This window comes from Nylanderia fulva, unplaced genomic scaffold (assembly GCF_048542155.1).
Source record: "Nylanderia fulva isolate GAGA-0341 unplaced genomic scaffold, ASM4854215v1 Scaffold9, whole genome shotgun sequence".
Lineage (NCBI taxonomy): Eukaryota > Metazoa > Arthropoda > Insecta > Hymenoptera > Formicidae > Nylanderia > Nylanderia fulva.
In genome coordinates this window covers 6,368,730-6,394,184 of record NW_028191026.1, presented here as the reverse complement: position 1 = coordinate 6,394,184, position 25,455 = coordinate 6,368,730, and the positions used below count along the sequence as shown (strand labels likewise).

Here is a 25,455-nt window from a genome sequence, read left to right as displayed (position 1 = left end):
TATTGAAATTAAATCTCAAAATATGAGATTATTTCATATTTAAAATCTTGGCCGTGTCCAAGTAAAAATTTGGTGCCTTGTGCACCGGTATTTAATTCTAACGAAAAATTATTTAGTTTCGTTAGGACAACGCATTCTCATCCGCGATTTGGCTCTTGTTGCCCGTCTTATACGTTAAATTTATATTTATATTACAGAGCCTTGTTAAAACTCTTATATTTAATAAATAAATAAATAGTGATAATAAAATAAATAATAAATGAATTATTTACCACGTTCTATCTTTCAAGCGCATAGGAAAAATTGGTAAATTTGCTAGTTCTAAATTACATTTTCTGCGCATGCCGTGACAAATTCTCATACCTGTATCTTAGTGAAAACAAGCAATAAGACTTTAAAATTTAAAGTCACATTTCATAATAAAGAACAGACCGTCTGTAGTGTGGAAACGTCTCTCGTATAAATCAAACACACATTTGTGCTCTTGTAATCGGTAGATTCATTTCGTGTACTGCGAAAAGCAAGGAATTAATTACGCGAATAGTATATTGCAATCACTTTTATTTATAATCCTGTCTTGTGTTTTGTTTCTTATAATGTCTGATTGTAAGATAACGAGCTTACCAGAAGAGATCATAGACATCATTCTCGGCTATAACGTTATCACTATTGAGGATATCATTAACTTTCGATGCGTGTGCAAGCAATTTCGTTATGCAGCCAACTATGACAAGTTCTTGGAAAAAAAGTTATTTCAAAGGTAATTCTTGTGGTTTGTAAATCTTTTTGTTATTTTGTCTTAATAATTTCTGTCGCATAATGTATATTCCTTCAACAAAGAACGTATTTTGTAAATACAAAAAATATTAATAATATAGTGTAAGAAAACAAAAACATTAATAATGTATATAAAAACAAATAGAAAAGAATAGATTAAATAAATACAAAACGGACAAAGTAGCGTGTTAGCTACGTAATCTTTAACATTATTTTTTCAATTATTTAATTTATTTTTTATACTGATTCAATTAGTAAAATAATTTATTTATTGTTTATAGTAATTCAAAATAATCTTATTTTTTTAGATCTTTTAGTTTACATTAGCACAGTGTCTTGTGAAATTTTATTACATTATTATTCAAAAAAATATAATATAATATGTACTTTAATATATAATTATATATAACATAAATAGTTAAAAAAATATTAGAAAAATTAGATTTAATCACTTCACTTCCATTAAATCACTTAAATTTAAATATTTTATTTTATTATCGTTATTTATTTTACTAAATGATTTTTTCTATTGCTCAATAAATTTGGCGAACTCTACCGTTATATATATATGTTTATTTGGAATGTAAATATTAAATAATATACTGATAAGAATTCTTAATTGTCGGCTGTCATAAATTAAAAGACCAAATATTTTTCAACCGACATTCGTCGATTGATGTTTATTTAATTAATCACACAATGTTTCGGCCACGGTGTTTCGACCATATAATTTTGGTCTTTCGCACACTTAACAGTAACACTTGAGAAGGCCGAAAATTATATGAAACGTTGTGTGATTAATTAAATAAATATTAATTAGCCTATGTATATATCGGTCGAAAAATATTCATCATTAAATAATTTTTGGGGGATTTAATTATTAAAAATACAACATAAAAGTAACTTGATTTATTTATTATAATGTGTATTCTACAATATATTTAATTGCATTTTTAAATATAAAAATTATATATATGATATATATTCGTGATACAAGCAAACAGATTTGATATTTTTCTATCGGTTATTTTTCATAAATAGCATTGAAATCACAATAACAAGTAAAAACATGCCAAGTGACATATATAAGCACAGTCCACATTGTTTGTAAATATGCTTTCGAAAAAATTGTTTTACAAAATATTAAAAAAAAACTTAATCTATACACAGAACTGTGGCGTCATCTTATCTGCAAATAGATAATAAAAATATGTATTGTCTTTATATCTGCATCTTACAAATAGATAAAAAAAAAGTACTACCTTTACTATATTATTTATTGAAAATAATTTTCAGATATTTTTGATTTAAAATCATAGCACATTGGAATACTTAAAGTAAACAATAAAGCGATAAAAATATGAATATATATATTGTTGTATCTTTTTCATAACTTATATTTCTTGTATAACTGTGTTTACATAACAAGTCTTAAATATTATTATCTAAACAATTATCTAAATAAATCGTCATATAATTGTATCTTTTATCTAGATATACTTGAAACAAAATCATCTTCATTCAATCTAAGATGAATTTACATACTTTATCTCATCTTTATCCAGCTAATTTTAAATTAATCTTGACACAACACTAAGTATCATTATCAAAAATTTATTACAATATTTTATGGTCGTATTTTAGATGGCCCTATGCGAAGAAAACATATGAAAGTCTTACGGAAAAAGAAAAAGAAGAAAACCTAAACTTTGTTATAATAGGCATAAATTCTGCGACACAATTGCGAAGTTATTTGTCTCAAATTCTCTTTTATGATTATTTTTACAATAATAGATCAAATCGAAATTACTTCGATGACTCAATTCATAATGTATTAAAACTCGAAAATAATGTAAAGAAATTCAGTGGTAATATCGATAAATATGTACATTCTTTACCTGCAAATCAATTTGTTTTTTATCTTCGACATGAGCCTATAGATGTGCTGAAGAATATGTTTTATATTGAAGAGATTAAATGCTTGTTAACACAATTTCCACAGTAGGATCTTCATATATATTATAATGCTACTATTATTACAATTTAATGTATTTAATCATTAGTTAATGCTTCAATATACATTTTTTAGGGATCGCAAATCAATCGAAAGTTTTTGCAATATAGAAATGTCTCACTATGCGAAGCTATCCTCGATAGGAAATGAGTTGGACAGATATACAGAGAAACTTGAAGAAGAACCGCTTTTTGAAGAAACATGTACTTTCATGTCAAAATATATTCAAGTTCGAGAAGATGTATGTTACACGAATGTAAGTGCATCATTGGATACAATCGCACAAGAAGTACGGAATCGTCTCAGAGAGAAGCATCCGAACCATTCGATATTCTCCACGTCTGAAGAAACTTTTTCTTATTGGAAAACCAACAATATCAAAGATAATCATTGGGACCAAACAGAAAGTATGCAGATTATGGATACACTTCAGGAATATATATTTGACACTTTGAACTTTCGAGTATGTATCCTCGTACCCGAAGATATCAAATGTTTGTGTATAGATTATGTAAGTTATTAGAGATTATAATATATATAATTATGGGCCATATATGTATACGTTATATGTTGTTTTTAATATTCTCTCGCTTTGATCAATTTGTTCTGTATTATACCTGGCACAGGTTTTACAAAGTAAATTTGGTGAAGAAATCATTGTAAATACAATATTTCATAGCGTGGCTAGAAGACTTGGTCTACGTTGCGATGTAGTAGATATTATGTCTCACTGCTGTATATCTTGGAAACCAGAATTGTAAGTATAGATATATATTAGAATTGACATTATCATTATTTCTCGATAATCTTTTTTTTTATTATACGCATACATATATAATTTTTTATTATAAAAATTTTCATATGATTAAGGTAATATTTTATTTGTTTACAGCGTCACGAATAATTTAGAAAATGCAAGATGTTTTTACATAAAAGACGAGAAATTCCCGAATTGTCTTCATAATTATCTGCAAAATTACGATTCTTATAAAACATATGACGTCAGCAAAATAAAAACTGAACAGGTTGAAACTTATTTTTTACTTCTATTAATTTTAAGTTATTAATATGCTTGTAAATTGACAAGCAATTAATAAATTACATTATATGTGTACAGAAAGAAGAGAAATGTACATCTCTCATTTTTTAATTTATAATTAAATCCTTGTTTACATTGAATCTTTATTCATGTTTAATTAACTTTTTTAGATGTCGTACATGATAAAAGCTAAAGTTGGAAGGTTTATAAGAGGACATAAAATATTCAAAGTGGGATTAATCCAAGTGAATTGTAATGTGTAAAAAACATCCGCGCGCTAACATAATCGCATATTAGTATATACCATTGTAAAAATAAAGAGCATTGTGAGATATTTTCAAATAACAATTATGTATAATTTACAATTTTCTATAATTTTACGTGTTTTAAGTGTTTATTGAGGCATTTATTCACAAAAAATCAATCAAAGTAAAAATTTTACAGTTTCTGTCTTATTTTAATTAGTAGAACATATAAATGAAAACGTGAAATATGCTGTAGAAATTATCATAATATATAATCCTACAGATCAATCTACAGATTCGGACCAACATAATAAATTTAAATTAATAATAGAATGTTATTGACATATACACATATACATACATGTTCGACAATTGAGAATTAACGATGAATAAAATATAGCTATTATCTTTCTGCGATATTTATTGTATTAATTAATATAAATAATAAAGTAAAAAAATTTTGTGGCTGCAACAATTTGAATTGGTGCAAAAAAATTAATAAATAAAAAAATTAAAATAAAAAAATTAACTAATTTGATAACTTTTTTTAACACTTTCAATATATGCAAAATATGACGTAATAAATTTGCCATCTATTAATATCTATTATTTTGAAACTTATATAATCGATAGTGTGTTGCATTTGTATAAGTATAAATAGGTATGTTAATAAAAGACAATGATTTTTATATTTTCAAATATACACAATTCTTTTGTATTGAAGAAGACGATAAAAACTTATAATTGATATTAGATTTTGTATGATATTAGCATAATTTCAGATGTTGCAAATTCATCTCAATTTTAGAATCTCAATTTTAATTCCTCAGTTTCCGATTCAGCGACTTTTGGACCGATATATTTTGCTTTTCTACATCTTTGTAGGGAAATCAAAAGAAAACATAGGAATTAAAATCTCGAATTGAGATTTATTCACAAACATCTGCGTTGAGTTCGCATAGTCTGTTCATTTTGAGTTTGTATTTAATCCATGAAGTTTTATATTCTTATAAAGTTTAGATTATTAAAATATATACACCCTATATATACGCGCAAATAAAACTACATAAAATTGTAGAATATTCTTATATAAACTATTTGTACATGCATCATTTATTAAATATTCGTATTGTAAGTCGGAAATTTTATTTTAGCTGAGAATTTTATCTGTTAAGATTTGAAAAATGCAAAATGTAAATCTCTCTCTTTCCCTTTCTCTCCTATCGAGAACATTTCATAATGCACAGCACTGGAGTTGTAAATTGTAAAATATGAATACATAAAAGTTGGTAAAATTAAAAAAAATAAATGATAACTTGAAATAAAATTATTTTAATTAAGCTTAAATAATAAATAATACAAATACATGAAAATTAATAAGATTTCAAATAACTGATAAATTTGGAAAAATATATTATTTTAATTAAGCTTAAATAAAGAACAATACATAAATAAATAGTAATAATAAAGAATAATTAATAAATAAATTATTTACCACGTTCTATCTTTCAAGTGCATAAAAAAAAGTGGTAATTTTTGCTAGTTTTTAATTACATTTTCTGCGCATGCCGTGACAAATCCTTATACCTGTATCTAGGTAAAAACAACAATAAAACTTTAAAATTTGGGTTCACATTTCATAATAAAGAACAGACCGTCTGTAGTGTGGAAACGTTTCTCGTGTACATCAAATACACATCTGTGTTCTTTGTAATCGGCAGACTCATTTCGTACTGCGAAAAGCAAGGAATTAATTACGCGAATAGTTTATAGCAATCACTTTAATTTATATTCCTTCCTTGTGTATTGTTTCTTATAATGTCTGACTGTAACATAACGCGCTTACCAGAGGAGATAATAACCATCATTCTCGGATATAATGTTATCACTATTGAGGATATCATTAACTTTCGATGCGTGTGCCAGCAATTTCGTTATGCAGCAGCCACATATAACAAGTTCTTGGAAAAAGTTATCTCAAAGGTAATTCTTGTGGTTTGTAAATCTTTCTGTTATTTTGTCTCATTAACGCCTGTCGCATAATGATTATCACTTCTGCGAAGAACGTATATTATAAATACATAATATATAAAAAATATTTAATAAATTAGTTATGTTGCATTTATGTTGCATATTAAATTATTCGCTTTCATTTTTTCTATTGCTCAATAATTTTAACAAACTCTACCGTTATATATATTCATATATAATATACATATACATATATATATATATATATATATATATATATGGAATGTAAACGTTAAATATAATATACTGAGAACAATTCTTAATTTTCGACTGTCATAAATTAATAAACCAAATATTTTTCAACCGACATTCGTCAATTGATGTTTATTTAATTAATCACACAATGTTTTGACCACGGTGTTTCGACCATATAATTTTGGTCCTTTGCAAGCTTAACAGTAACACTTGAGAAGGCCTAAAATTATATGAAACGTTGTGTAATTAATTAAATAAATATTAATTAGTTTATATGCATATCGGTCGAAAAATATTCATCATTAAATAATTTTTTGGGGATTTAATTATTAAAAATACAACATAAAAGTAACTTGATTTATTTATTATAATGTGTATTCTACAATATATTTAATTGCATTTTTAAATATAAAAATTATATATATGATATATATTCGAATATTCGTGATACAAGCAAACACATTTGATATTGTTCTATCGGTTCTTTTTTATAAATGACGTTGAAATCACAAAAAAATCTTTATAAAAGTAAAAACATGCCAAGTGACATATACATATAAACACCGTCGACATTGTTTGTAAATATGTTGCTTTCGAAAATATTGTTCTACAAAATATTAAAAAAAAAACTTAATCTAAATATACATACACATAAGCACATTAATGTTTATTAATTGCATATAGAATAAACTTATAGAATTATGCAATATACATATTGAAATCAAAATTTGAAAAGAGAAAGAGTAGAGAAAATATGAATTAAATTACAAATTAAAATTGACTATTATATATCTTCTTTTTCTGATTAAAGTATAAAAAAAAGTGACATATATATACTCATGCTTCGAATTGTATACTTTTAAAAATTTATTAATTTGAAAAATTACTTGTGCAATCACATTGTTTACTATCATCAAAGTTTGCTGTGTGTTATCTAAATAAACTTAAATGGAAGAACTATGGCGTTATCTTATCTACATATAAATAATAAAATTATGTATTATCTTTATATATGCATCTTACAAATAAATACAAAAAAGTACTACCTTTACTATATTATTTATTTAAAATAATTTTCAGATAACTTTGATTTAGAATCATAGCACATTGAAATACTTAAAGTAAACAAGAAAGCGATAAAAATATGAATATATATATTGTTGTATCTTTTTCGTAACTTATATTTCTTGTATAACTGTGTTTACATAAGCAGTCTTAAATATTATTATCTACACAATCATCTAAATAAATCGTCATAATTATATCTTTTATCTAAATATACTTAAAGCAAAATCATTTTTATCCTATCTAAGATTAATTTACATACTTTTATCTCATCTTTATCCAGCTAATTCATAAATTAATCTTGACACAACACTAAGTATCATTATCAAAAATTTATTACAATATTTTATGGTCGTATTTTAGATGGCCCTATGCGAAGAAAAGATATGAAAGTCTTACGGAAAAAAAAAAAGAAAAAATACATAAACTTTGTTACAATAGGCATAAATTCTGCGACACAATTGCGAAATTATTTGTCTCAATTTCTTTTTTATGATTATTATTACAATAATGGATCAAATCAAAATTACTTCGAAAACTCAATTGAAAATGTATTGAAATTGCAAAATATTGCAAGAGAATTCAGTGGTAATATCGATGATTATGTAGATCTATTGATAGAAAATGAAATTACTTTAGAACGTATACATGAGCCTATAGATGAGCTGAAATATATGTTTTATATTGAGGAGATTAAATACTTGTTAACACATTTTCCACAGTAGGATCTTCATATATATTATAATGCTACTATTATTACATTTTAATGTATTTAATCATTAGTTAATGCTTCAATATACATTTTTTAGAGATCGCAATTCAATCCAAAAATTTTGCAATATAAAAATGTCTCACTATGAAAAGCTATCTTCGATACGAAATGAGTTGGACAGATATAGAGATATGCCTGAAAGAGAACAGCTTTTGGAAGAAACATGTACTTTCATAGCACAACAAATTCAACCTCGAAAAGATGTATATTACACGAATGTAAGTGCATCATTGGATACAATCGCACAAGAGGTACTGAATCGTCTCAGAGAGAAGCATCCGAACCATTCGATATTCTCCACGTCTGAAGAAACTTTTTCTTATTGGAAAACCAACAATATCAAAGATAATCATTGGGACCAAACAGAAAGTACGCAGATTATGGATACACTTCAGGAATATATATTTGGCATCTTGAACTTTCGAGCACATATCTCCTCATATGTACCCGAAGATTTCAAATGGTTGTGTATAGATTATGTAAGTTATTATAGATTATAATATATATAATTATGGGCCATATATGTATACGTTATATGTTGTTTTTAATATTCTCTCGCTTTGATTAATTTGTTTTGTATTATACCTGTCACAGGTTTTACAAAATAAATTTGGTCAAGATATCATTGTATATACAATATTTCATAGCGTGGCTAGAAGACTTGGTCTACATTGCAATGTATTATATATTGCTTGTCGATTCTGTATATTTTGGAAACCAGAATTGTAAGTATAGATATATATTAGATTCGACATTATCATTATTTCTCGATAATCTTTCTTTTTTTATTATACGCATACATATATAATTTTTTATTATAAAAATTTTCATATGATTAAGGTAATATTTTAATTGTTTACAGCGTCACGAATAATTTAGAAAATGCAAGATGTTTTAACATAGTAGACGATAAGTACCCGAATTGTCTTTGTGATTATCTACCATATTACAGGTGTATTGAAATACTTCGTCACGTCACCGAAACGGGAACTGAAGAGGTTGAAACTTATTTATTATTTCTATTAATTTTAAGTTATAAATATGCTTGTAAATTGACAAGGAATTAATAAATTACATTATATGTGTATATAGAAAGAAGAAAAATGTACATCTCTCATTTCTTAATTTATAATTAGATCCTTGTATACATTTAATCTTTATTCATGTTTAATTAACTTTTTTAGATGTTATATACGATAAAATCTTTTGTTGAAATGATTATAAGCGGACATACAATTATCGATTTGGGATTAGTCAAAGTGAAAATATCATCGTAAAATAAAGAGCATTGTGATATTTTCAGATAACAATTATGTATAATTTACAATTTTCTATAATTTAACGTGTTTAAGTGTTTGGTAAGACATTTATTCACTATATGTATATAGAAAGAAGAGAAATGTAGAATCTCTTATTTTTTAATTTATAATTAGATCTTTGTTTACATGTTGTCTTTATCCATGTTTAATTAATTTTTTAGATGTTGGTTTAACAAAAAATACTGTTGTAGATTTTATAGCGGAACATAAAATAAAAGCTTTGCGATTAATCCGATTTAATTGTAATATGTAAAGAACATACGCGCACTAACAATCGCATATTAGTATATAATATATATACAATTGTAAAAATATTGAACTTTGTGAATTTCTTTTAGATAACAATATGTATAATTTACAATTTTTTATAATTTAACGTGGTTAAGTGTTTATTGAGACATTTATTCATAAAAAAAATCAATTAAAGTACAAATTTTACAGTTTATGTTTTAGATTTCGTTTTAAATAGTAGAACAAATAAATAAAAACGTAAAATATGCCGTAGTTGCATAGACCAACATAATAGACAGATGTTATTTTGACATATACATGTATATACATATATATTTTTGACTTTTGTAGATAAATACTATGCCCTATTTTTGTATGCAATGTCAATTGAGAATCAACAATGAATAAAATATATTTATTATTCTCTGCTATATTAATTGTATTTATTAATATAAACAATAAAATAAGAAAAATTGTGATTGCACCAATTTGAATTAGTGCAGTAGAAATCATAAATTTTTAAATTTAGAAATATTAATTAATTTAGTATTAACTTTTAACTAAGTGAATCACCGATAAACTATAAATATTATATTATTTAGTTTTCTTTTATAATGATTAATATAAACTTTAAAAAAAAATGAACAGAGTTATGTTTAATGAATAATAAGCTGTTATGCGAGCCGAACGCGAATGTTTGTGCGTTAGATAGCAGTTTTTATATTCTTATAAAGTTTAGATTTCTGGAATATATATATATATATATATATATATATATATATATACATATATATATACCTCGTATTATACGCGCAAAAAACATTAAATAAAATTCCAGAATATTCTTATAATAACCATTAAATATTCGTATTGTTATTCAAGAATTTTATCTTAGCTGATAATTTTATCTGTAAAGATTTGAATAATGTAAATCTCTCTGTTTCTCTTCTTCTCTTATCGAGAAAATTTCAAAAATTTCTATATAAATTATATACAATATCAATTGTATATAATAAAGCTAATAAGTATTAAATTAATGTAACACTTTAGTTTCCGTTTCTATTAAACTTCTATTAGAACACTCTTGTATTTGATTTTTCAAAAACAAATTTATTAATTTTACAAATATGTTTCTTCAGTTATCGAGCGATTTAACCAACATATAATAATTCTTTATATCACGTTATGTAATAGTTTATATCCCGTATATACGCGCGAGTAAAACAACATAAAATTGTTGAATATTCTTCCAATATGTACATTATTTATTAAAAAGAAAGTAAGATAGACATAGAGGGAGAGAGAAAGAAAGATTGAAATATATTTCATAGCATAAATAATGTCGTAACAATACTAATAATTCGTATAAATATTCGTATTTATAAATTGACATTTAGGCGCGCGCTCCGTATGTGCTGCGTGCGGTGACCTTGGCCGTCTCGCCGCGGCGCCGACAGCGCGCGACCTTCGCTGTTCGCGTCCAGCTACCCCTGCGGTCGGATGCTTTCGCGCGCGTTGCGCGTTCTCTCGCATCTGTCATCGTGTATTTCGTTGCGAGTCGAGTGATAGACGCGTGCGGAAGTATGGGACACGCTTGACGATTGATATATCGATCGAATCGCGATCGGAACGATGTGAAAATACGTCGCGGGTTTCGTTAATAAAGTTGGAAGAAAACTTTTTCAAACGCGACGTATGCGCCGTGCATCGTAGTCAGTGTTCTCAACAGTGCAACCGGAAAGTGCGCGAGTAGCTGTCAGTGGTGCCACATGTCAAACGTGAAAATCGCGCAGTCGCGAAAAGAAGCGAGAAAGTCGTTCGTCGTTGAGTGAAGCTTTTTTCAAGCTACGCAAACGCGTAATGCATCGCGAGTGTATATGTGTATTGTGCGTCGGAATAAATGATTGTCTACAAGGATACATCGACAATCGTCGCGGCGGAGCCCGGAATAATTTCAGAAATTGGACGCTTCCTCGCAGGTAGGAATAAGTGAAGTTTGCCGCGAATTTCGTCGACTCAAGCGACACCTTATCACTGCTAAAACGCAGTCGCGATAAAAACGTGCCGAGTGAAAACGAGAAAGAATATCACATATATTTATGTTTTCGCGAAGGACTGAGAAGCGACGCGTACGTATTAATAAAACTAATTAAAACTTTTAAAAATAAATATTGCCTGCGAGCGAGTATAAGATCGGAAATATATCAGAAAAAATTTGTCGTTAGATTTGTGCGCAGACTCCTCTCCAAATACTCTATAATCGCTGCAAAACATGTTGACAATATCATCGCGTGGATTTGCACGAAACCCGAGAATCGCGTGTGTTAGTATATTTTCGTAAATTCGTCATCGAGAGTGAAAGTTTTTTTCCCCGAGTCGTAAAATCTTGAAACGATACGTGTGTGTCGCGTCGCGTGAGCGCGTGAGTTTGTGCGAATAGTGTGTGAAGAGAGAATCGGCGATAAGCAGGTGGTCTTCGTGGCCGAGCTCGGGCTGCTTCTGAGAATTGAGCGCGCCGAGGGTAAGCTTGAATTTCTTGGAATCACAATTGTTATGTCTTCGCTGCTGTTAGACTTCGATTTTTCACATTTCTCGATCAAGATAAATTTTCTGCGGCACTTCTCGTAATATATTTTTTTTTAAACCAAATAAATTATTGTGGCGTACATCGATTTAGATATTCGAAATGCTTTTTTGTGGATACTTTTGTGGATTTTTAATATTTTTAACATTTTCTTTATTCAAATTTAAATAATATTTAATATGATTGACAGAATTATCGTAATATATATTTAAAGAATGTCATGAAAGGATTTTTTAAATAATTAACAAAGCTGTATTTTTCTATTTACAAATGCCGTATATATTATTGCACTGTTAAATATTGAATATACAAATATATTCAAAACGATAATTCTTATATTTTTTTATTACTAGCTTATTGTAATTAATGTTTTTAAAATTGATATTTAGTTTTTAATTTTAATTTAATATAATTAATTTAATATAATTTAAATTAATACAAATTGTCGCTCGTGTATTGAAAACAAAGTGATAAATATAAGGCCAACTTATCGAGCTGAATATTCGAGATGTTCAGTCAACTACCATTTATTACATGTATAAATTATAAACTACAGTCATTATATTATATTAAAACTAACGCAAATTAACGCAAATTACAATCATTCTATAAACGTTTCGACCGCACGCGGTCTTCTTCAGTATAATTATTGAAAAATAAATTCTTACAATTCATATGATATCGAAATTTAATTATAGTTATTCAGAATCGAGAGTTTTTGAGCAATTAACGCGTGTTTCAATCCGTCCTGTCCAACAATGTTCGCCTCGATATGATCTCTGATTTTGGAAACTGGATAATATTATTAAAGCACAGAAAGATAAAACTAAACATCCATGCAATTCGAATGTGGTTTATAAGATCAGTTGCAATAATTGTAATGCATCTTATGTAGGCCAAACAAAGAGGCAATTGCAGACGCGAATAAAAGAACATAAAAATAATATTAGGTTGGACTCAACGAAACATTCAGTAATTTCTGAACACATAATAAATGAACATCATACTTTTAATTGGGACAATGTTAAGATCATGGACAACGAAAATAATTATTATAAAAGACTCATTTCTGAGATGCTACATATCAAGGAACAAAAAAATGGACTAAATTTAAACAAAGATACTGAGTTACTTAGCGAGTCGTATTTTGATATTTTGGATATATTGGCGAACAATAAATAATAATAGGACAAATAGGACATTAACGAGTAAAACATAGATATTAGATCATATATAAACACGCACGCTCTCCGATCAAGTAGAGTTTAAAATGAGCTGTCTTTCTGTATTGTTGTTTGTTAAGTGTCATCCTTAATAACTGTTAATAAGTAGCAAAATTGTCAAGAAGAACGATGATAGGTAAGCATACTACCAATTGTAGGGGATATATATTATAATTTGGACATACGTTGATCGGTAATTTTTTATTAATCGCAGCGCCTACGGTACGGGTTAATTTCTCGCATATTAACGATGAAATCATCCAAGATCTGAACAAAATCAGAGATCATATCGAGGCGAACATTGTTGGACAGGACGGATTGAAACACGCGTTAATTGCTCAAAAACTCTCGATTCTGAATAACTATAATTAAATTTCGATATCATGTGAATTGTAAGAATTTATTTTTCAATAATTATACTGAAGAAGACCGCGTGCGGTCGAAACGTTTATAGAATGATTGTAATTTGCGTTAATTTGCGTTAGTTTTAATATAATATAATGACTGTAGTTTATAATTTATACATGTAATAAATGGTAGTTGACTGAACATCTCGAATATTCAGCTCGATAAGTTGGCCTTATATTTATCACTTTGTTTTTAATATAATTTATTTATATTTCCTTAATTTAATTTTTATATAGTTGTTTAATTTTTTATATGTAAATGGAATATTAAATTAATTTTAAAAATTAAATAAAAATCTAATAACTAAGTGTTAAATGAAATAAGTTTAAACAAATTTAATTAAATTAAAATTAAAATTCTGAATATTAATTTAAATATGTGCTGTAATTTTAGAATTTATAAATTCATTCTTTGATATTATGCGGCGCATTTATCATGATATGAAAATTGAAATATTTTAACTAATTTCGTTACACAATCAAAGGAAGAATATAAATTTGATAGGATAAAAGTAATAACAAAATTTAACATAAATATTAATTAAAAATATTTTCATCGAATTATTTATATCCGGCACGTTTATTATTATTATTATTATTACAAAAACGTCTCTGTACATATTTTTCATCTTTAGAATATTCGTAAAATGTATTAAAAAATGAACTTAAAGTGACTATAGCTGACTAGCTTTTGTTCTTTTTATATTTATTTTTATATCATTTTGTTACTTATATTTTTAATCGTGGAATATATTGTGCGTCTTCAAAAATTCTAATTTATCATATCTTCCACAATTGGTTGGTACACTGAAAAAAATTTAGTTAATTCTTATAAGTATTTTAGTTCAATACGTTCAAATAAATCATTTATTTGAAACTAATATTTATTTGATATTGTAGTATCGGGACTCCTCCATAACGCGTAAGTGGGTGATGCGAGAAGGTTAGGCAGAGGGCCTAGGTAGCTTAATGGTTAGAGCAGTCGCCCGGCAAGCGGAAGGTTCCGGGTTCGAGTCCCGGTCTAGTCACCCGAAGGCCCGATTCTTTTTCGCGGATCCCACAGGGGTGGGAAAGAGGCCCAAGAACCCAGTGGCACTAGCGCGTGGCGACATTCGAGGGCGAATGTCAATTCAGGACGGCCGAATGTAGTATCGGGACTCCTCCATAACGCATAAGTGGGTGATGCGAGAAGGTTAGGCAGAGGGCCTAGGTAGCTTAATGGTTAGAGCAGTCGCCCGGCAAGCGGAAGGTTCCGGGTTCGAGTCCCGGTCTAGTCACCCGAAGGCCCGATTCTTTTTCGCGGATCCCACATTTGGGGGCTCGTCCGGGATGGAGGCAGGATTCGGTCTACACGAGGCAAAACGAGTTATTGCGGGTGTTGGCTGGGGTGGGAAAGAGGCCCAAGAGCCCAGTGGCACTAGCGCGTGGCGACATTCGAGGGCGAATGTCAATTCGGGACGGCCGAGTTTAGTATCGGGACTCCTCCATAACGCGTAAGTGGGTGATGCGAGAAGGTTAGGCAGAGGGCCTAGGTAGCTTAATGGTTAGAGCAGTCGCCCGGCAAGCGGAAGGTTCCGGGTTCGAGTCCCGGTCTAGTCACCCGAAGGCCCGATTCTTTTTCGCGGATCCCACAATATGAAAAATATATATTTGATATATAAGAAAATTCTTTTCAAAATAAATAAATATTTATTCGTTTCAAATAAATAATTCTTTTGAACCTATTGAACTAAATATTTGTTTATTTAACAAATTTTTTTTCAGAGTACACACTAACACTAAACGATAAATTAAATAAGATTACTACTTCGATTTCGAAATTTATATACATATATTTTTTGATGTATTATATATCGACTTATTATCAGATAATATAGTCGATCTGTACATATGTTCGACTTTTGATTGAATATCTAATGAATAGATATTCGCATTAAATTTTTGACAGCTCTGGTTAGTCTTTTATTCCGCATTGACAGATAATACAATGAATAAATAATATTTATAACTGTCAATAATGCGTGACGTTAATTTTTGTTAATCACACACACTGAAAAAAATTTATTAACTTGACTAAACCATTCATCTAAAGATTAATTTGTTAATTCAGCATGTAAAAATATTTAAATTAAATATAACATATTAAAACATATATATTTGACTTCAATATTAATATATGTTTAATTAACAAAATAATAACTTTTAGTTGACAGGTTTAGTCAAGTTAACAATTTTTTTTTTTTTTTTTTTCAGTGTTCTCTTGCACAATTATTTTGGGATTTTTTATTATTATAATAATTATTTTTATATTATTATAGTAATTTTCTCGTCATTGAATATTCAATGAAATTATAAAACATTGTGAAATCTAGTGCTCAATTTTTGCGATTGCAAACAAAAAAAAGGAACGCGAGTGCAAGTGTTTTGAAACTTTTTCTACGAAGATATTTTTCGAGGTAGAAGTTGATTTTCTGCAGGAAAAAAATGATGGCGAAGAATCCAGAATATGCTGAACTCGGAAAAATAATCAAAACGTGAGTCGAATTATTTATTTTATTTATTGAAAAGCGATAAAAAAAAAATATATATTCCTAGTATCAAATATCGTGTCAAAATAAATTCAATATAACACGTTTGCAATATTGTGTATATATATATATATATATATATATTTTTGTGTATTTTTGCATAAAATTTTAATAGGAATAGAAATTAAAGTGTTATAAATTAATTTTGTACTTATTAGAGTTTATTATTTATTATTTTATTATTTACAAATTTTATTATCTATAATTTATATAGAATTTTATGAAATAAGAGAGAGAAAGAGAAAGAGAGAGACTTACATTTTTCATATCTTTGTGGATAAAATATACTCATTATCAACTAAAATAAATGACAATAAATATCTTTGCCTGTTTTTTTTAATAATTATCAATTTAGTTAAACTTGACGTAAACATGAAAAATATAAAATTAGATATTTTAAGACGTATCAATAAACATATTTATATAATTTTAGAATCGAAACAGAATTTGACATAAATAGACTTAAAAGTTAATTGCACCTAAATAAATTATTATTAGCATAATATTTAAAATTGTTGCATACAATACATAATTATCTCTTTTTAAATTAAGTAATAAATTAAATTTAATGTCTATCTATTATCAAGTTTGAAAGACGTATATTTAATATTTATATAATATTTTTCTGTAAACACTCGTAGAAAAAATTAATTAATAACAAGGTTGCATCTATTTTACCTCATCATAGATAATGAACCATATCGTTTATCACAATATCTGTGTTACGATATCTAATAATACTTCGCAATGTTTAAACGTTGCCGCAAATCTGTCTAAGAGGATGACGCAATTCGAAAGAAGGATTATTAATTTCACTTATTGTTATCTGTTGAGTAAGATCAAATTATACGGTAGTCCTAATCTATTGACGAATCAGTCATGAGAAATTGCCAAACGTGATTTTCACGTCAAAATTGAACAATAAATCATCAACATATACATATGTCGAGAAATATAATAATAAATTAATTTAACGACAAATAAATTTTAATCTTTTTTTATTTTTGTTACAGGATTTTTTATTTTTTTTTTTTCTTGCGAAGTTGGAACATAATTTAACCCCGAAATGTACAACACATGTGGATACCTCCTACAGAATTTAATAATAAATTAATTTAACGACAAATAAATTTTAATCTTATTTTTTATTTTTGTTACAGGATTTTTTATTTTTTTTTTCTTGCGAAGTTGGAACATAATTTAACCCCGAAATGTACAACACATGTGGATACCTCCTACAGAATTTCATTCAAGGGGAAGAAACGTGGTTTCGTCTGCCTCCATATGACAAATAAAATCCTGAGAAAAATTTTTTTATATATAATTATATATAATTGTAAAATTATACATATAATTGTAAGATTATATTGTGAAATACGTTCATTTTTATACATAATTATAAATTATAAGGGTTCATATATAATCATGTCAAATTATATATGAAACAATATATTTATATACATATAAAGAAATACTTATTTATTATAAATATTCAAATTTATAAAAAAAATATATATAAAATATAAAATAAAATAAAATATAATATAATATAAAAAATATATATGAAAAATATATTAAATTTATAAAATAAATATATAAATTTATATAAAGAAACCCTTTTATAATTATGTATAGACATATATATTTCATATATAATTTTGCGATTACATGTATAATTATATATATTTCTACATTGATATAATATTATTGGTATAATTTTATATTGTTATATATAAAAAAATGTTTTCTAGGACGTTGCACAGAATCAGGAACTGTTGCAATTATGACGAACGAATGATCAGAGTCGCCAGAAATCTGCGGTTTTATTATTAGCCGTAATTAGCGGTTCGCGTTAGATATTAGAGAGCTCGAAATACCTAACTATTGCATCTTCCATCTCTCCATCTCCTTAGGAGATCGAATTGGTCGCTATAAAACCGAATCCTTTGCGTCGAGTCGTCTCAGTTTCGCGAATGCTCGTAAAATTCCACCGAATTGCTAATGATTCGGAAGGTTGGTACTTATATGATTACAAACGTGCTTCTCGTTAAAGCATTTCGTAGGGTTCGATAAAGTTTCGCCGAAGATTTTACACAAATCAGGGAACAAAAGCTAGAGTTTTCCGTTCAATTATCTCTCGATAATAATCGTATCCAATAATTAAAAAACTTACTTTTAAAATATGATTTTTGCGACGTAGAAAAAATTTAATTAAACGAATTTATGAAAACATTTAATAAAGTGACATAAAAGTATATAAATTAATTTAATATGATATTTGAACTTTTCTTTCTGTTAAAATTCTATTGAGTTTTTTTTTGTCCAATTATTTAATTAAATAAAAATTATTTTACCAAGAACTGTTAGAATCACGTTTCGCGTTAGTTTGTTAAAATAAGATTTTTTTTTTTATTTTGTCAAACGTGTGCAAGTTTCCACGCTCTTCTTTCGAACAGGCGATACTTTTAGCGATGGTCTTGGTAGGAGTTCGTTCCGAACCTCAAGGCCCAGCCTATCTTCCACCTAGTCCTCGACCAGCTCCAGGAGGAGGAGGAGGAACTGGTCATCCGGACGAGTGGGCCGGTGTAAGTATGTATTACGGTATCTTAAGCAAAAAAAAATTTTTTTTAAATATATTAAATATATATATAATATAAATAAATCAAATATTCCAGGTAACAAACTGACATTATTAAACATCAAAATGACGTCGATGACATTGATGACGTTATTTTGACGTTTAATGACGTCAGTTTGCTACCTGGGATATTTGATTTATTTATATTATGTATATATTTAATATATTTTTAAAAATACATGATAATATGATGTATCCCACGTTATTAAACGTCAAAATGACGTCGAATGACGTTTTTTTGACGTTTAATGACGTCAGTTTGCTACCTGGTATATTTGATTTATTTATATTATATATAAATATATATATATATATATATTTAATATATTTTTGAAAATACATGATAATATACTGTATCCCACGTCATTAAACGTCAAAATGACGTCGAATGACATTTTTTTGACGTTTAATGACGTCAGTTTGCTACCTGGTATATTTGATTTATTTATATTATATATGTATATATTTAATATATTTTTAAAAATACATGATAATATAATATATCCCACGTTATTAAACGTCAAATAATGACGTTTTTTGACGTTTAATGACGTCAGTTTGCTTCCTAGGATAACCTCAAAATGACGTTGAGACGTCATTATGACGTTTAATGACGTGGAATATATTATATTATCATGTATTTTTAAAAATATATTAAATATATATATATATATATATATATAATATAAATAAATCAAATATCCCAGATAGCAAACTAACGTCATTAAATATAATAATTTAAACGCCAAAATAACCTCATTCGACGTCATTTTGACGTTTAATGACGTCAGTTTGCTACCTGGGATATATAAAAATATATAAGATATGCATGAAAAATATATAAATATTTTTGAAAATTGATATAGGATCCGGCGAACTATGAGTTCTCGTATGAGGTTCAGGATGCAGCGGTGGGTCTGGATTTTGGTCATCGCGAGATGAGGAAAGACATGGAGGCGACTGGGACTTATCACGTGCTTCTGCCGGACGGTAGGACCCAGATTGTCGATTACGTCGCCGATCAGGCCGGATATCGGCCGATGATTCGATACGAGGGCACCGCGACTTATCCAGCTGGGCCAGCTCCGGGGGCACAAGAAGAGGGCTACAGATATTAAGATCTTAACTCTTTCTTCTGGTTAAGAACGCATTCCAAAAAGGATTAAGCCAATATTATATTGTAGACACTCTTAGATAAATACATCACGAGTCCGATCGTGTTTTGCAATTAATGGAGTTGTCGAGTATAATTAATGAAGATGTCGAAGGGATTAATAATCTCTGCGAATATAATACACACTCATATAGGTACGCCATCGAATAATTTAACAGATGAGATTAAGATAATTTCTCGTTCGAAGAACAAAAAGTGATAGTAGAACGAAACATTTGCAACGAGACGATAACAACTATAATTTTATTTATAATGCGTAATAAATAATTTGAGGAAAATAGAGATATTTCTTCATTTTCTTCGATATTTCTGATATTTAATAATTTAAACATATGTGTGATTGTGCGATATGATTTTGTCGTATTAAGAAAAAAAATTAATAAACGTTGACAGTGCACTTATACATATATAGTATATGCATTCCGTAAACTATGCATTACAATAATTTCTCTAGCATTAGAAAAACTGTTAGAGGATTTTGTATTATACAAATGTCGATGATACAAGATTTGAGTATAATTTAAATTAGTTTATTTAAATTAATAACGCACAATAATACAATCGAATCACAAGAATTGCATATAACAAAATATCCTCCGTGATACATCAATTTTAATAACTATATAATATTAATCTATAATTTTAAAATTATTTATTTACACTGAAAAAAAATTTGTTAAATTACAAAATATTTATAGTTCAATACGTTCAAATGAATCATATATTAGAAACATATAAATATTTATTTGTTTTGAAAAGGATTTTTTTATATCAAATAAATATTTTTCATATCAAATAAATGATTTATTTGGACGTATTGAACTATAAAAATACTTATAAGAATTAATTAAATTTTTTGTCAGTGTAAGTTTAAAATATATTCTTATAATTTATAATATACCACATTTTTAATTGCCATGCCATGCTAAAATATCTCGATAACAAATTATTAACATTTGGTATTCGTTTTTTGTCATCTAGCGCGCTATTGTTTACGTGCTTTATCTTTGTTATTATTTGCGCACCGATATGTAAAATAATGGTGCAAGATGCTCCGAATTCCTTTTCTAAACGCGCGATTGCGATCGATATCGGAAAACTATTTGATACGATATAATATTTCATACTATATACGACGAAATATGATTAATGAGCAAAATTGTTTTCTATAATTAATGTTTAAATATATATATCGTAACAAATATATAGGTCTCGAAACGCATTTTTCACGTAATTATTTTATCAAACAAGAAAATCAAAGTGACAAATTTTAATTATAAATTATTATTTTGTTACACAATTTTTACAGATAATAATTATTCTTGAAAGATATTATTAAAATATTATTTATTTACCCAGGTAGCAAGCTGACGTCATTAAACGTCAAAATGACGTCATTTGACGTCAGCTTGCTACCTGGGTATATATATATATAGATATTTACATATACGCGCACATACATGATTAATTACTCATTTAACAATTTATTACAATCATCCCTGTGCTTGATCCCAAAAAGTACGAGTAGGGTTACATGCACTTAGATTATTTCTGACAGAAAAAAATTATTTCGATAATAAACAAAGCCCGGAAAAGTTTCGCTTAAGTATATATATTATCAAGTAAAAAAACTGAAGTGACAAATTTTAATTATAAATTATTATTTTGTTACACAATATTTTTACAGATAATTATTCTTTAAAGATATTAGAATATTATATATATGATTTTGTTTATATTCTTCAATTATTCGATTATTTAAATATAATTCAGGAAACGCATAATAAAACGATCGACTTCTAATTAAAGTTAAAATAAATAAAATAAAAATAAGCATTATATATATGCAATAATCTAAAAATAACGAGGTTTTTTCTACGGATAAATGGACAAATTCCGCCATTTGCAATAGACCGAGAGCAGAAACCTGACGCGAGTGCAGTATCTTAAACATCGTCATATTTCGTGCCTGAAGTTTCCAGAATGTTTGAAAACGCTCGAGAACTCGGGATTGAGAACGTTGTTCCGTCTTGATTGATCATCCACGTTGGATTTGTTTGACGATAATCTCACGACGTTCTCGAAGAATTCGAACGGAACCGGCGTTCAAGTTCAAGATTTTTAACTGTCAACGCAACCTGTCATTCGAGAAATTCTTCGGTCAGTCGGGCCGCGAACGTGAACGAGGCAACACTCGGAATTTAATTGTCAAGTGAGGTGTCACGGAAACGCGACTTGAACTTTTTGCACTTTCCTAACCGTAGTTCGCGACTTAATTTCAAATATTTCGTACAAATCGGAAATTTATCGTTCGTTTATCAGCAGACACCAGGAAAAGATTCGCACAAAATAGCTCCATTAATTTCATTGTAGGTTATGTCCATGTATACTCTATAAATTTTTTTTTTTTTTTTTTTTTTTTTTTTTTCTATCTTTTCGCAGCTTATTATTTTAATTAATTTTGCAAATTCAAAATTTTGATCCATCAGAATCTACTATCAGCGTTCTAGTGCATACTTAAGTACCACTTAGAAACATGGCAAAATGGGGCGAAGGTGATCCACGTTGGATTGTAGAAGAGAGGCCTGACGCGACCAACGTGAATAATTGGCATTGGTGTGTTAATAATTATAATTGAACTTTATGATAATTATAGGATATATTTTTAAGTCATCAATATCGAAGGATTTTTTGTACACTATACAATGACTCTTTTCTAAGTCTTGTGTCGAATAAGTTTTAAAGTATCGTCATTTTTGTACATTTCTATCTTGTTTTCTTTTATACACACATTTATTTATTTATAAAAATTATGTTACAGGACAGAGAAGAATGCCTGTGCATGGTCGCAAGACAAATTGAAAGAACTTTTCCTAAATTCGGAAATCAAGGGAGATGGAGGTATGTATCCGTAATATATATTTCTAGTTGACTCTAATGTATATGTCAAATATTGATCAAAAAATTTGAAATGATATATATATATATATTAATTTTTTCATTATTGTGATTATATTTTTCATAAATATTATTTATTATTATTTTGCAGTTTTGTGTCAAATAACAGAAATGGAAAAGTGCGAAGGCGAGGCAGTAGCAAATAATAGAAAAGGAAAACTTATTTTCTTTTATGAATGGAATATTGTGCTTAAGTGGAAGTCAGATAAATCAAGTGAGACAGTTGAGGGTAAAATTAATATACCTAATCTGTCCGAAGAAAATGACATTAGCGAAGTAGATGTAAGTATTTTTTATTAAATTATATATATATATATATATATATATATATTGATATTATATAATAAAATTCATTATAAAATTGAAATTGATACAAGTCTTGTAATTTGTAGATTGAAATTACATTAAAAGATAGTACAGATGAAGGGGAAAAAGTAAAACAATTTCTGCATACAAAGGGAAAGGATGCAATAAGAGAAAAATTGAAACAATATGTATCTTCTTTAAAAGAAGGTAAGATGTAAAAAAAGTAAGTAAGTAAATAATTTTTCAACTGTGACGTCAAACAACTATTGTATTTAATTATTTTATATATATATATATATATATATATATATAACCCCTATATAAAATATATATATATATATATATAAAACTCCTACATAAAATATATATATAACCTTTATTTATTTTACAGAATTTACAAAAGGGATGATCCTTCCCAAAAAAGATATTGTAAAGGAAAATATCTCAAGTATAACATCTGGTTTTAATGTCAAAGTAAGTACGAGATATATTTATAATGTTGAATGAATATAATTTAGCTAACTTTTTTTTCAACTAATTTTTTATTCTCTTTTCAGATGCAGATGAATGCTGCAGTGCCGACGAACAATCATGAAGTAACAGGATGTAAAATCTCGACCACTACAATTAAGCAAAATATTAAGTTTCAATGCAGAGCGAACGAATTTTACAATGTTTTCTCATCTATTGAGGTAATAATAAAATTATATATTGCGAATTATGTCATGATAGACATAGTTTAGACCAACTAAACGGACATAATTATAATGGGGATTTTTCATAGATGGTACAAGCTTTTACAAGAAATCCGGTAAAATTAGAGGCAAAGAAAAATGGAAAATTCGAGCTTTTTGGTGGCAATATTCATGGCGAATTTCTAGAAATTACGCCGACGAAGATTGTCCAAAAATGGCGCTGCAAACAATGGCCATCCGGTCACTTTAGCAATGTAACAATCGATATTTCCGAGAAGAACGATCACACCGAGGTCATTTTAACGCAAACTGGTGTTCCACTTAGGTAAACAAAAAAAAACAGTGATTTCTCTGTATTTTCGATCAACAAGAAATTAGTACATATAACAAAAATCTTACGATTTTAGCGAGGAGGCCTCTACGAAGGAAAATTGGGACAGGTACTACTGGGACGCCATAAAACGTACCTTCGGCTTCGGATATTTCATGTGATCGAAGTACGCCCTAAAGGATATTTATTTATTGTTAAGTAGAACAATGAAAATTACGCGCGAACGCTTCATCATTTCTGCGGGAGCGTCGACGAATTTACGCAGTGGGAAACAAAGTGTGTGTCCCGGTATGCTCTGTTTTCTCTTCGTACACTTGGGTACCGCCTCGGTGTAAGACTTTCAATTAATATTGTCGCGTGGTATGCACCGCACGACATTGCGCAAGTGACTTGTATATCTATATCTATTATTAGATGTATATCTCTAATAAATCACAAGCTGATGAATGAACCCAATCTGTTCTTTCCTTATGAGAACGACCGACGTATCGAGCCACATTCCACGGTATCCAAATTCAATTTCGACTCTCAGTCACTCATCATGCAAACAATCCTAATTGTTGCGTGCATTGAAGTTGAAAATTCCACATAAATCTTTCCTTGTAAAATATATCTTTCAAAAAAAAAAAAAAAACAGGCCGATAAAGCAATCCTTCTCATAAAAAGAACCGACAGTGGCGCGATAATCGACAGAATCGTCTCGTTTCACGAGCAATTTCCACGATTTAGGGATGTGATAACATCACAATATATCCGAGGTGTACCGTCGAAAGATCAATCGAAAGCTTCTATTTTTCAGTAGTGGGGGGATCGAAGCGTCGATACAAAAGCCCTCTTCCGCGGAATCCCTAATTCGGACAGGA

General features: G+C 28.1%; 4 protein-coding genes across 7 annotated transcripts; all 4 read left to right on the top strand.

The window, feature by feature from the left end:
• Window positions 1-429: 429 nt before the first annotated feature.
• LOC114939328 (uncharacterized) lies at window positions 430-4,556 on the top strand. 3 transcript variants are annotated; one of them, XR_014926383.1, is made up of 7 exons: window positions 430-760; window positions 2,422-2,778; window positions 2,867-3,302; window positions 3,418-3,548; window positions 3,684-3,816; window positions 4,001-4,156; window positions 4,359-4,391. XR_014926383.1 is itself a non-coding variant. In XM_085489653.1 (6 exons), exons 1-6 carry the CDS (start codon window positions 597-599, stop codon window positions 4,398-4,400), a joined length of 1,263 nt encoding a protein of 420 aa, XP_085345779.1. In that variant the 5' UTR covers window positions 430-596; the 3' UTR covers window positions 4,401-4,556. The 3 variants fall into 3 exon arrangements, 2 of the variants coding, with proteins under 2 accessions (XP_085345779.1, XP_085345778.1); XM_085489653.1 differs by lacking the exon at window positions 4,001-4,156 and having other exon boundaries at window positions 4,359-4,556; XM_085489652.1 differs by lacking the exon at window positions 4,359-4,391 and having other exon boundaries at window positions 4,001-4,350.
• Window positions 4,557-8,183: 3,627 nt separating this feature from the next.
• LOC114945038 (uncharacterized) lies at window positions 8,184-9,730 on the top strand. The gene is made up of 4 exons (XM_085489655.1): window positions 8,184-8,617; window positions 8,733-8,863; window positions 9,001-9,136; window positions 9,323-9,730. Exons 1-4 carry the CDS (start codon window positions 8,213-8,215, stop codon window positions 9,413-9,415), a joined length of 765 nt encoding a protein of 254 aa, XP_085345781.1. The 5' UTR covers window positions 8,184-8,212; the 3' UTR covers window positions 9,416-9,730.
• Window positions 9,731-11,217: 1,487 nt separating this feature from the next.
• On the top strand, window positions 11,218-25,043 carry LOC114928772 (activator of 90 kDa heat shock protein ATPase homolog 1). 2 transcript variants are annotated; one of them, XM_085489744.1, is made up of 9 exons: window positions 11,218-12,209; window positions 22,792-22,918; window positions 23,124-23,203; window positions 23,352-23,542; window positions 23,653-23,773; window positions 23,958-24,040; window positions 24,124-24,258; window positions 24,351-24,586; window positions 24,669-25,043. In XM_085489744.1, the coding sequence occupies exons 2-9, from the start codon at window positions 22,839-22,841 to the stop codon at window positions 24,751-24,753; spliced, it is 1,011 nt and encodes a 336-aa protein (XP_085345870.1). In that variant the 5' UTR covers window positions 11,218-12,209; window positions 22,792-22,838; the 3' UTR covers window positions 24,754-25,043. The 2 variants fall into 2 exon arrangements, with proteins under 2 accessions (XP_085345870.1, XP_085345869.1); XM_085489743.1 differs by lacking the exon at window positions 11,218-12,209 and adding an exon at window positions 22,191-22,671.
• On the top strand, window positions 18,075-20,897 carry LOC114928778 (pro-resilin). The gene is made up of 3 exons (XM_029300128.2): window positions 18,075-18,503; window positions 18,947-19,075; window positions 19,995-20,897. Exons 1-3 carry the CDS (start codon window positions 18,492-18,494, stop codon window positions 20,244-20,246), a joined length of 393 nt encoding a protein of 130 aa, XP_029155961.1. The 5' UTR covers window positions 18,075-18,491; the 3' UTR covers window positions 20,247-20,897.
• Window positions 25,044-25,455: the final 412 nt, after the last annotated feature.